This window comes from Melopsittacus undulatus, chromosome 1 (assembly GCF_012275295.1).
Source record: "Melopsittacus undulatus isolate bMelUnd1 chromosome 1, bMelUnd1.mat.Z, whole genome shotgun sequence".
Taxonomy (NCBI): Eukaryota; Metazoa; Chordata; class Aves; order Psittaciformes; family Psittaculidae; genus Melopsittacus; species Melopsittacus undulatus.
This window is the reverse complement of record NC_047527.1, coordinates 139,323,033-139,335,292: the sequence shown is the minus strand read 5'-3', so window position 1 is coordinate 139,335,292 and position 12,260 is coordinate 139,323,033. Positions and strand designations below refer to the sequence as shown.

The 12,260-nt window shown below is 49.4% G+C and overlaps 2 protein-coding genes across 2 annotated transcripts; both read right to left on the bottom strand.

Moving 5' to 3' along the window:
* Window positions 1–300: 300 nt before the first annotated feature.
* On the bottom strand, window positions 301–2,292 carry HOXA9 (homeobox A9). Its single transcript, XM_031044995.2, has 2 exons — window positions 1,710–2,292; window positions 301–602 (listed from the first exon to the last, which is right to left on the bottom strand). The coding sequence occupies exons 1-2, from the start codon at window positions 2,257–2,259 to the stop codon at window positions 364–366; spliced, it is 789 nt and encodes a 262-aa protein (XP_030900855.2). The 5' UTR covers window positions 2,260–2,292; the 3' UTR covers window positions 301–363.
* A 6,554-nt stretch (window positions 2,293–8,846) lies between these two features.
* On the bottom strand, window positions 8,847–11,371 carry HOXA10 (homeobox A10). Its single transcript, XM_005144431.1, has 2 exons — window positions 10,552–11,371; window positions 8,847–9,121 (listed from the first exon to the last, which is right to left on the bottom strand). The coding sequence occupies exons 1-2, from the start codon at window positions 11,369–11,371 to the stop codon at window positions 8,847–8,849; spliced, it is 1,095 nt and encodes a 364-aa protein (XP_005144488.1).
* Between the last annotated feature and the right edge of the window lie 889 nt (window positions 11,372–12,260).

Here is a 12,260-nt window from a genome sequence, read left to right as displayed (position 1 = left end):
TTTTTTTCTTTTTCTTTTTTTTTTCTTTCCATAAGTGAAGAAACAGGTAGATTTATGCAAGCCAGCTAAACAGCCTTTTCGTGCTAATGCCCCCTTTTACTTTCCTGTTAGAAAATTAAAAGTCTTACTGTACCTCTCCTGGCAAACTGGTCTCTGTGACAATCAAGGTACAATCATAACCACAATTTGCCAAGGGAAAAAAAAAATAGGCCTGGACCCAGACGCATTGCATGGCAGGGCTCCAGGGGAGGGTTTTTTGTTTTGTTTTTAACTTATTTTTCTTGGGGGTTTTTTTCACTTTTTTCTTTCTTTTTTTTTTTTTTTTTAACTTTGTGCATTTTTAATTTAACCCCCATGTCGCCATCATTCGTCCTTTGCTCGATCTTTGTTGATTTTCTTCATTTTCATCCTCCTGTTCTGAAACCAGATTTTCACTTGTCTCTCAGTTAAATTGAGGAGCCTGGCCACCTCGTATCTGCGGTCCCTAGTGAGATACATATTGAAGAGGAACTCCTTCTCCAGTTCCAGCGTCTGGTGCTTGGTGTAAGGGCAGCGCTTTTTCCTGGTGGACCTTGCGTGGAGCCAGTTTGCAGCTGGATTATCTACAACGAAAACAACAGGAGAAGTTCAGGCTCTGGGGAATGTGGGAGCATAAGGAGGGGGGGGGGGTGGTGACGGAGATCCACGCGGGACAAGCGGCGTATGTGTCCCGATAGTGGGGTTTAGAGGTGCCTCTCATCTCCCCAGGCACAGAGGATAGTGAGGCACAATGGACTCCAAAATACAGACACATGGAGAGGTCACACGCAACGACATGCAGCAGAGCCCCGCCACCCCCACCTCCCCTCGCCTTTTTCATTGTTTATAGGATGCAATTTTAAAATACTTTCTCCTCACTCTCTCTCTGCTACCTCCCTCCCTCCTTCCTGCCCCCCTCCCCCCCCAACTGCCAGCCCGGGGAGTGACCAGTCAGACCAATATGTCATCGAAATTGTTTCACTTTTTAATTTCGGCCTTCTCCTGTGTCATCACTGGCAAGACCCAGGGAGCTGGCGAGTCAGTCTACAGCTGGCATAATTAAAACCTCGCCCACTTAGGACCCTCATTCGCACGGCGTTAATCGCGATAGCAACCCTGAGGCGCTCTGCCACCAGTTCCGCAGCTCTGAGAGCATCCAGCCCGGCCGGGTTTTTCCACAGAAGAGACGAAAGGGGGGAGGGAAGTGACCAAGTCAACGGCGAGGTTTGTGCATTCAGCACCGCAAGAGCTTCCCAGGCCTGCGAGCCGTCTCAAAAAGACCAGATTCACATCCGATGCTTTCTAGACACCCTCTCCCCGGCGTCTGCTTGGGACATGAGGATGCAAGCGCGTCCCGCGAAGTTTGCTGGGGTGGCTGAGGAGGGGGGGGGGGCGGTTTTTGCCTGTCTGGATTTGGGGTTGGTTGGTGGGGTTTTTTGTCGTTGTTGTTGTTAAGTTGCAGCTGTAGGGTGGGGTTTTGTTTTCCTTTCAGCCTGGAAAGCCCGAGCCGTCCTAGATCCCGTTCAAGCCTGCAGAAGGCAGCGCTGGCTTCCGCAGATGGCAGACCCCGGCGAGCTGGAGCTGCAGCGGTGGCAGCCGATGCTCGGCCACGCAACTAACCCCAGCGCCTCGCCACCTCCCCGCCGCCGGCGCAGTGCCCTGAAGTCCATGACCCTCGCAGTCCCACTTACTTGGATCGATCTGCGGTTTCTCTCCGTTTGCCTCACTTTCTCCATTGCTTTCAGAGAATGCGCCTTCATGGCTTTGCTTATCCCTATCAACTGGAGGAGAACCACAAGCATAATCAGAGAGAGACAAAGTGTGAGTGTCAAACGTGGTACAGTCAGCCCTCCTGGCCGCCAGCGGTTCAGGTTTAATGCCGTAATGCCTGCCGGTAGGTAACCCGGGGAAAGACAAGGAGCCCGGCACAGGCTCAAGCCACGAACGCATGTACCTGCCGTCGGGCGGTGCCACAGGCGCCTGGTGGTGCGCGTAGGGGTGGTAGACGGCAGGGACGCCGCTGGCGCCAGCGGGGTGCGCGGGGCTCCAGGGGGGGCCGAAGACGGGCGCCTTGGGCTGGAAGCTGCAGGGGGCCAGCTCGGGGTGCTCGGCCAGCGCCGCCGACCGCGGCGGCGGCGGCCCCAACGGGGCGGGGGGATAGCGAGGCGCCGACAGCTCGTCCCCCTCCGCCACCAGGAAGGAGTCCACGTAGTAATTGCTGAGGGTCCCGGGAGCCGACATGGCGGGCGCGGGCGGTGGACCCGCCGCGGTTCGGGGCTGCGGGTTTCACGTAACAACTTGGTGCTGGCGGAGAAGTAGACTCAGTAATAAGTTGAGGGCAGCCCGGGCGCCCATTGGCTGCCCTGGTCACGTGGCGGGGGGAGCAGAACAATAAAGTATAAATCAGTCCGCGGGCTATTAATGGGTCACTGTTTTCCAGCCATAATTTTTATAGCGAGGCCATATGTTTTTATGCAAAGGGATATTTGAGTTATACGGCGGGGTTTGTTTTAATTGCGGCCAACCGAGATGAAAAGATCAGATTCCGTATTACGCCCCCCCCCCTTCTCTCTCTCTTCCCTCTTTTTCCTATTTTTTTTTTTCGTTTAAACGGACTATTTTATATCATAATTAATCATCCTATCAGTGGGTCGTGTTCCCCGAGGAAAAAAAAAATAAATAAAAACCCGCACCACCCTTGTGATCTGAGACCTTCACATAAAATGATACAATAATTAAACAAAAAAAAAGGCAAAATAGCAGTTTCGGTATACTGTATTTAAATATGTATTTATTATATTTCATAAGGAGTTATTGTTTCAGGAACCACGGGGTTGTTATTAAGTCAGTAACTATGAGCGCGCTCATTTGCATCGCTGTGTTTCACAGCAGTAAAAATTTACGAGTGCTTGGAAAGGTTAAATTATACTATTGTTTTAGTTTGGGAACTCACTGTAAATAATACGGTTCCGTTCAGAGCAGAGGCCGCAGCGAAAAGTCAAATTCAACTTATCCCCTTCCAGCAACCCGGCCGCCGGGTCGGAGGAGCACCGTGGCAGAGACTGGCTCTGGTATTTGGCTGGCCAGCACCAAACTGCACTTCACCACCCACCCCACACGGCCGGGGAGATCGCGGCAGTGACCGGAACACCCTCCGAGTCCTCCCCGCCATGCCTGCCCTTGGATGGTGCCGCTGCGAACGGGGACCCCCTCGTCAGGCCAGGGACAGGAGCCGGGGCTAGGCGGCCGGAGGTTAACGGAGACTTCGTCCCGGCAGGGAGGGAAGGAGTGCGGTCAGAGCAGGGCGGCGGTATTTATCACGACGATTAATTCTTTAACTATGCAGGGAAGCAGCGGGGGGAAAAGGGTGAAAAAGCCCTGTCTCCCCGCTGCCGAAAGGCACCCTGCTTCTCCGGGCGGCTATCAAAGGGGCGCTCGCAGTCGGCCGTCCCGCAATCTGATGAATCAAATTTATGTGCAAATATAGTTAGTTATTTGCTGGCACCTCCTTTTGACTGCAGGACACACACTAGCGGCCTCGGAAACAGAGCGGAGGGTTACAGGAGGGGAGGGTGCGCGGGGGAAAAAGTAAGAGGCGGCCAGATCCAAGTCCAGTGTTAGGAATTAAAGTCGTGGCTGAGCGCTCTGCAAACACGCCTGCGACTCCCTGGGTTTTCTCCTCCGGCGGAGGCTCACGCTGTTTATCCCCGCGGTTGGCGAAGGAGCGCGGTCAGTAGAATGCAGGGGGCACAAAAAATCTCGGCGAGTGGCTCAGTTTACTCGAAATAGCTTTTATTGAAAATAGAGCCCGGCAAAGGGTAGGGACTGCTGAGTAATAATTAAAATCATGTGTAAATATTGTGCATGCGAAAGTGTGGTTCTAATTAGTTTTACATCGCTATGTGGCTGCCTCTCTCCCTCTCTCGCTCCCCCTCTCTCTTTCTCTCTTTCTTTTTCTTTTCATGTCTTCTCAACAGTTTAATCTGAAATCTTACAGAGATCCGATTTTAACAACGCTCTCACCCCCCATTCACGATTACAAAGGCCCATAATGAAACTATTATCCCCCATTAGAGTTCGAAAATTACAGAACAGTTGCAGGATCTCCACAAACAAGGAACCCGTTATTTACTAACCATTTAAAAGATGCAAATAAAGCTCTCCTCTGTTTTTTTTTTTTTTGGTTGATTGGTTGGGGTGAGGTTTTTTTGGGGTTTTTTTTGTTGTTTTTTTTTTTCCATTGTATAGACACGCCGTAATAGTACAAAATAGCTGTATTTCTTTCCTGGAAAGACGGAACTCGACGTCATTTGTATTTATTATTGAGAGTCAGCTGTGGCGAAATGTGATTGTAGAACTTCCTTTTTCCATTCAGAAAAAATAATCTTAGCTGCAGGAGTCCTGGATGTTTATATTCAAATTTGGGTTCTCGACTTGCAGCGGCTTTCATTTTTTTTGGTTGCCCACCAAAAATAATAGCAAATGAATAACAATAACAGTAACGCTTTAAAGAAAGTGCCTGCATTTTTATTTCCCTGTAAAATTCTGCCTTTGCTCACTGTCAGCGGCCAAGAGGCAGGAGAGGGTGTACAGAGAGTAACGGATAAAATACAGCAAATAATTACAGGCGTTTTTCAAGATGTCGCGTTGCTGATAATAACACTGGAGCATTCGTCTATCTCTCCGTCTTTTTAGACCCCTTTTCTCCTCAAAGCTCATTTTGCAGGCGAGGCACCAAGGCTAGCGGGGGATCCCCACGATTTGTGTTGCAAATTACTGAAGGTTTTGGTGGCTCAGACACTCGGAAGCAAAAGCCTCCAAACGTTCACATCAAGTTGCACAATGAAATCCGAATTTCCAGGAACGAAGCACCGTTGGAGCCGTCGTGCCGGGACAAAAATACTCCCTTCCCTCCACCTCGATATAACCAAGTTAGCAGAGGTCCCACCCTACTGCCCTTTACCCCGGCTGCAAGAGGAAGAACCTTGTCGGTTCTTAAGCGAAGGGTATCTGCAAACCCTGTTTCTTTAGCAGGATGCGCCAAGCGTACGCGGGGCGCGGGGCAGGAATGCACGGGACTTGGCAAGCACTCCTGAACGGGAAGTTCAGGATCGCCTTTCCCTAGGGTTTCCCACCACCGCAAACCTCTCTCACGGAATCGCCAGTGCTACGAATGCACGGAGCTATTCTGGCATGGAGGAGAGAAGATAAAAACCCAGAATTAGGGTAAAGAAATCAAAAATCAGCATGATGCTGAAAAAAAAAAGAAAGAAGAGCAGAGGCAAACCTATGTACAAAGACAGTACAGGAAGGCACGGACATAAACACTATAAACACACTCCCCGCACAATCACAGCAGATAGCCCTTCAGCTATGCAGTGTGAGTAGAGGCAGACATAAACACTTAAATTTGACTGCAACGTCGAGCTCTGCTCCTGTCCAAGCCAAGGACATCTCCTTCTCTAAGGAAGGCTAGGATGGGTCTATATAAATCTGTTATCCAAACTCCTCCGAGTTCCCGCATCTCAGTGCTAGTTTTGAAAAAGTTGTTTGGTTGGGGTTTTTTTTCAATTTTTTTTTGGCAAAAATAATCACAGTCACTAGAAAATACGTAGAAATGCATACACACTGAGATCGAGTTTTCTGCACTTTCCCCTGCCTGCCTTCCAGCTGCCGAGGGTGCACCACTTCTCTGCGGTGCCGGAACTGGCGGAGGGCCCGGGGGGAGACCGCCCCTGCCCGCGGCAGCGCTGCGGACACAAAAGACGGAGGTGGTGGCAGCGGCGGCGGGCCCGGAGAGGTCGCTGTTGCCCGTTCTGCCGCCGCGGAGAACGGCCGCGCAGCAGTCGTGATCGTAACCGAGGCCTTGCGGGCCGAGGGGAAGCCCCGGGGGAGCGGATCTGACGGGAGGTAGCACGGGGTTGGCGGAGCCCCGCGACAGGCCCAGGAGGGCAATAGACACCCCCAACATAGTGTAGAGCCGCCGGCGGGGCCCCGCACCAGCACCGGGAGTGGGGTCCCACCAGCCACTGCCCCTGCTCTCCGGGGCCTTGTTTGCGATGGATGCGTGGAGCCGTGACGGCAGACTTGATCTCTCCTCACTCCCTCCCCCAGGCAGGCTTTCGGGTCTCTGTTTTTTAATAAATCCAGACAGAAAAATATAAACAACATTTTCTCCCCACGCACCCCCCCCTCCACCTCTCCAGCCCCCGAGCTCGACGCACGCCGAGCGGAACACAAAAACGCACCTGACCTTGAATGCAGCCTACGAGATATATTAAAATCCCGCAAGCAGGCAGGGACTCGCTTAGGAGCTAGCTAACCTTGAAGAACATGCCAAGCTTCCCCCCTCGGCTGCCGTGTTTATCTGAGGAATCAAAGGAGGCTCCGTTGCAGATGGGGAACAATGGCATTGGGACTTGACGCCTACAGATCAGTTCAGCGCTAAGATTTCTTCGGGCAGAAAGGACCCTCGCACCAAGTATACCTGGTGATGATATCAACTGAAGTAATTAAGGCAGTTTCGTGCTGTAGAGAGAAAGGTGGAGCCCCAACAACATGAAACTACCTAAACCACAGAGCAGTTCTCAGGCGCTAATTATTACTTTCCCATTGCCGTGGTCCTTAATGCAAGGATCCCGCTACAAAAATAAAACCAGAAACGTGACTAAAACATCCCTCTCTCCCTCCCGCCCCGCCGGCGCCCCTCCGCGGTCCCCGGCCAGCCTCGGGTGGGTTAATGAAAACAAGAAAAATATATAATAACATCATCATCACCACCCCACCCTTCCCGGGCAGCTTTCGCCTCTCCATGCAGATGCAATCGGGAAGAAAAAGGCCATGCACGCCAATGTTAACATCACGAGAAGCTTAAGGCTTCCAAGGAGCTAGGGTTCAAAGTCTGTCCCCCCCTCCTCCCAGCATACATAGCCCCGCAAGGAAGCATTAGTTCTCTCTCTTCTGCCAGACCTCCTTTTGCGTTCCCTTTGTGCAAGACTCAATCAGTTAAACATGCAGCAAAGAAGGGAGGATGTAAAGCAAACAAAAAAAGCCCAACCAATAAAAACCCAAAGCAGCCTAGGTGAAATAAGCTCTTTCACATGCAGACAGGTAGGGAATAGTTTTGTCTGGAGGGGCCCACTGGCAGGGAGGCGAGGCTGGTGTACCCCCCTCCCCATGAGCTCACCTTTACGATTTCTTCTCAGCCCTGAGATAAAGCTAGAATTTTGTCACCGTCCTCTGGTGTAAAAGATCTCCGTACACTTGTAGGTGTTTGATTAAAGAAAAAAAAATCATTTCCCTACTCTCAAGAAATAGTAATTTGCTTCCTCAGTCTATGCAGCTCCTCAGTCAACTGAAACCACTCGTTCAAGACAGCAACAATCCAGATATACTAGCAAGTCATAAAACTGAACAAAAGCCGACAAACCTTAGAGCACCATCGCTATATGGCCCAGACAAATTACGACCGTCTAGGTAATATTTAAATAGATTCCTAAAGTAATTGCAGGGGGTTTAAGCAACTATTCCTGTTGTAAAAGTTCTCGAAGACATAAAGTAGAACCTGAGGATAAACAGTCACAAAAAGAGGTAAAATTAAAAGGATTAATTCCACGGTATTTTATTCTTCTATGAGAACATAAACATCGTCTTTTTCACTCACAGCAGCATTACAATATTAATTTATTCCGATTTAAGGTAAGAACTAGATATAGCTAGAACTAACATTTATAATAACGATAGAATGCATTTGCTTAAAACAGTATCGGCATTTTAATAATAATAGACATTTATACATATCTGTATTTATAGCTTTCCCCCTTTTTTCTTTCTTTCTTTTTTTCTATTTTTTTAATTTTTCGCCTATATGTTTGACCCTTTAATGCATGTAACTTCACAGTATAAAGGAAGACGAACATTTTCTCCCTCGCAATCTCAGACTCTGGCTCAGAAAGTCCGTCTGATGATCAGGATATATAGTTTTCAGTGAAATTAGTGAGGAAAAAGTGACCACTTTCTTCTCAAAGGGGAATTTCTGTGTGCTTGTCATGCGTTACCTACGGTAACGTTATTTATAGTCAAAAAAAGATCACTGATTCCACATATTTAAGCAAAACTACATTAAGTAAATATCTACAACCAGAAAGAGAGAGAGGAATTCAGAGGTAAGTGTCATAATTTAGTCCATGAGCAACACGAACACTTTTATACCTTTAAAGAGAAGAGATTTCATTTTCCTGGCCAATTTTAAAGCTGTAATATTGACTTTTAAGGTAAAGCAAAAAAAAAAAAAAAAAGGAAAAGAATCTTAACACCCTTTCCCATGAAGCTCTGTTAAAGGATGCCTGCATTTCATTATTGTAAGTCTGCTTCTCGAAGGAAAGGGGGAGGGGAAGAAAGCTCACAATATATAGAAATATGGCAAGTCTTAAATTCTTCATTGTGCAGCTACGTACAGTTCAAGTTATACCGCTTCTAATTTTAAAGAATACGCCTTTAACCAAGCTTGTTTACTTTTCAGAGAGAGAGATATGGGGGGGAAGATATTTGCAGCTCCCGAAATGGTATTTCTGTGTTTCAGAGCTTAAAGGAACAAGCCGGCCCCCGGAAAGGCCGAAGGAAGCGGAGAGGTTCACGCACGGCATTTTGTGCATTAACTTAGCTTTAGTCGTGTTCCCCCACCCTCCTTTCCCTCTCCAAAGTAGTTCTTAAGAGGTTAAGGACATACTGAAAACCCCTAAAATCGTTAAGCCATACAGGTGCGGATGACTACAGCCTAGGAAAATGATACTGGCTCTTTAAACCATAAAGATGTGTTTATGGGTTCATCAAGAGAAATTAAAGTTGGCTGTGAGCTCCCGAATCCTATTCTCTCTGTTCATTTTCTTCAGTTTCATTCTGCGGTTCTGAAACCAGATTTTAACTTGTCTGTCTGTGAGGTGGACTGTGCGGCTGATCTCTAGGCGACGCTCACGAGTCAGGTACATATTGAATAGAAACTCCTTTTCCAGCTCGAGAGTTTGATGCTTGGTATAGGGGCACCGTTTCTTTCTGCCACTTTTTGCCGTGAGCCAGTTTGCCGCATTTTCTCCTTTTGAATTGCCTAGTTTTGAGAAAGTAAAAAAGGGACGTTACCAGTGGGTAGGAGGCAATGAGCCAGGGAGGGACAGGGTGGAAGGAGCATCTGTGTGTGTGCGCCGATGTGTGTTTGGGAAGCTCGCTCTGTCACTTGCGGGCTGTTGTAATGTGGTGTGTCTTTGTGGGAACCGAGAGATTCAGACCGGCTTCCCAATGATCCTGAATCCGACTGGGAAAATCTGCCTTTCCTCAAAAAGCTCAGGCCAGCCTCGGGCGGTGCATAGTGCCCCACTTAGTAGTTCATCTCCGACCCTCCAGAACAGGCTTTTACTAGTTCCCCCTCTGCCTCTCCGAGACCACTGCTACTGGGGGTGCTTGGTAAATGGCCTGGAGGCTTATTTCACAGACCCTCAGGCACCTGCTTTCAAAAAAACAAAGCCTGAGCGGATCTGAACTTTACAAGCATGCTCTAGTGTTAGAAAACAACGTGAGCTGAGGAGCCGGAGTCTCCCTGCCTTCTCGGGGAGCTTCGCCTCGGCCCTCTCTTATCCAGCCATTTCTGGGAAGGAAAAAAAAAAACAAACGAAACCAAAAAACACACCAAAACCCTCAAAACTAAAAATCCCCCATTACAGGCTGTTTATTCCTATCACTGGAAGTGGCTAGGAAAGATGTAACACTGATCCCTCGATGGCTCGGAGTGGTTCCTGGTTTGGGGTTGTCTCTCTAGTAGTTTTCCGCTTTCTTGATTTGTTTTGACCTTAGCATTTTCCAATGTGGCGCTCTGAAGGAATAACAGGGCGTCTGAAATGCAGCCGGAGAGAAGCGCCTGCAAAGTCTGCCGCCCCTGGAAGGGGAGTTATTTTTTTTTGCCATGGGGACCCGAAAGGGAAATAAAGAAGCGAATGAATAAATAACAACCCTGTTATCTAGTGCAGACGTTGAAGGATATTCGCGGTGCATTCATCAGTCTAATTTGATGGCAGTTCATAGATGGCACATTTCAGCGCGGCTGTTATTCCGAAAAGCATTCTGGATCGTAAAATATAACTTACCGAGTTAATAGGTTTATTTATTGGCACTGCCTATTGCTTATTTTGGATGCTTTACAAACATCTCTGTTATCTGGTAGGCACCTTTACATCACAGGGGAAAGATTGATCTTGTTTTCCTATATGTTTAAGCAGCATGCGGGCTAAAGTTGCCCAGAATGGAGACTCTAAGGGTTTTAAGCTATAGGGTGGACATTAATTTTTACGGCAACCCCATGCCCTAATATTACGAAGTTCAGAAGGTCAGTCTGAGCAGCGCTTCTTGGCAGCCCCGCGGGGCAGCTGAAATCCTCCTTTTGCATCGCGATGCCACTATGATCCTCAACAGGGTTTTTTTTCTTTCTTTTTCCTTTTTTTTTTTAAATCATCACCACCACCATCACCATCATCACCATTCGCTTACCTACGGGGTCTTTCTCAGGAGAGGCTTTGCTGCTCTCTGACGGAGCTGGAGAGAGCTCCTCTGCGGTGGAAGATGAAGCCTGAGTGTCGTCCTCCCTCTGGGAGACACACGCCAAGGGGCTGGGGGAGCGCTCCTCGTCCTCCTTCCTCCCCGCGTCCGGGACAGGAGGCAAAGATGGAGGCGTCTGGAAGCGGCCTGGGGGCTGCGGAGGGAAGGGGGCAGCCCCGGCCGGCCCCGCGCCGTAGCTCTTGGAGGTGCCATAAGCCTGGGAAAGGCGGAAGTAGCCCGGGACGGGGACCCCGCCGCCGCTGCCGGCTGGGTTGACCTCGGCATTCAGCCGAGGGAAAGGAGAGAGGTCGGTGGCAGCCGAGCCCTTCGGGCATTTCTCTGAGTCATAGAGGCAGTAGGAGCTCTCTTCCTTAATGCTTGGAGCAAAGGAGCACGAGGTGGCCTGCTGGCTCTCCGGCTCTTCCATGCGACAGGACCGGGGGGGGTCTAGCCACACTTCCATCCCTGACACGTAGGGGTGCGAGCTGGGGACCATGCTTTGAGAAGTACCTTCATTGCGTTTGCTCAAAACGGGAAAAAGTCCGCAGCTTTGCAGCCCGTAGGACAGATCGGACGGTTGTGGCAGGTAGATACCACTGTTGGGGTAGTAGCCGCCTCCTCCTCCGCCTCCTCCTCCTGCTCCCGCCGCTTCCCCTCTGCCCGAGCTGATCAAGGAATCTACCAAAAAAGAGTTTGCAGCCGGGCTCTCGGAGCATGACATTGTTGTGGAATAATTTGGCGAAGGGAGCAGATAGCCCTTCCTGGCTGACATTTCTTGTGCAAAACATGCTGAATATGATTAGAGATACCCCCGCACAACGGCAGACGCTTGCAGCCAATGGAAGCCCGGACCTCCTCAGCAACCCCTCCCCGTCTGGTTTCGTATGCACAGAGCTGCTCTCAGGTCGACCTCTGAATTTGGGAGATAGATGGATATTAATGTGTAATATGGATTTCCATAGACACTGGCTCACACGCTTCGTCCATATGGGCAAGCGCCTGTGCCCAGGCAGGAGCCGCGATCCTGGGAAGCAAAGGGGAAGGCGAAAGGCAAGGAGCTGGCTTTGCCGGCGCTGTCTCCAAGTTTTGCTCCTTTCTTATCACACTCTCTGCTATAAAATAGCCCGGCGGTCTTGATGTTTATTATACCTAGGCTGAAACGGTGTCCAGATGAAGCTTTTACTATCGTTCCTCTCTCCTCGCGGTTGGGCTTTCCGGCGGCAGTGCCTGCTCACCTTCCTGCGCAGCCTGTGTGTGTCTCACGAAATTAATAAAGCCCGGCTCGCCCGGTGTTTTATGCTCAGGCTCTGCTCATTTTATTTGATTGTCTCGTTTTTTAAGAAATAAAAGACGTGTTATTGTTTATCACGGATCATTGGAAACCGTAAAGGGGCCTGGTGCCTCTCGTGTTAAACTGCCGAGGAAGGGGGCTGCTTCCAGCCTAACATCACCGCCACGACGCCAGGCTAGGCTTAAATTTCCTGGAGATAAAATGCTTGCTGCTGCGCTGAATAATTTCTTAGGGAGCAATGCCATTCTGGGAGGATTAATTGCGCGGTTGCAGTTCCTAATGCTTTAGTTAAAGTTGGATTCGTCCAGAGGTCTGATTACCATTTAAAATATAAGGTTAGACATATGCCACAGAAAGAATCCAGACGCTA

What these genes read in the sequence shown, in the direction of transcription:
- HOXA9 (XM_031044995.2), bottom strand. Translation starts at nt 2,259, where the DNA reads ATGTCGGCTCCCGGGACCCTCAGCAATTACTACGTGGACTCCTTCCTG. An exon ending in GAAACCGCAGATCGATCCAA is followed by an intron (nt 603 to 1,709) that starts GTAAGTGGGACT and finishes TTTTCGTTGTAG; the next exon opens with ATAATCCAGCTGCAAACTGG.
- HOXA10 (XM_005144431.1), bottom strand. Translation starts at nt 11,371, where the DNA reads ATGTCAGCCAGGAAGGGCTATCTGCTCCCTTCGCCAAATTATTCCACA. An exon ending in TCCTGAGAAAGACCCCGTAG is followed by an intron (nt 9,122 to 10,551) that starts GTAAGCGAATGG and finishes TCTCAAAACTAG; the next exon opens with GCAATTCAAAAGGAGAAAAT.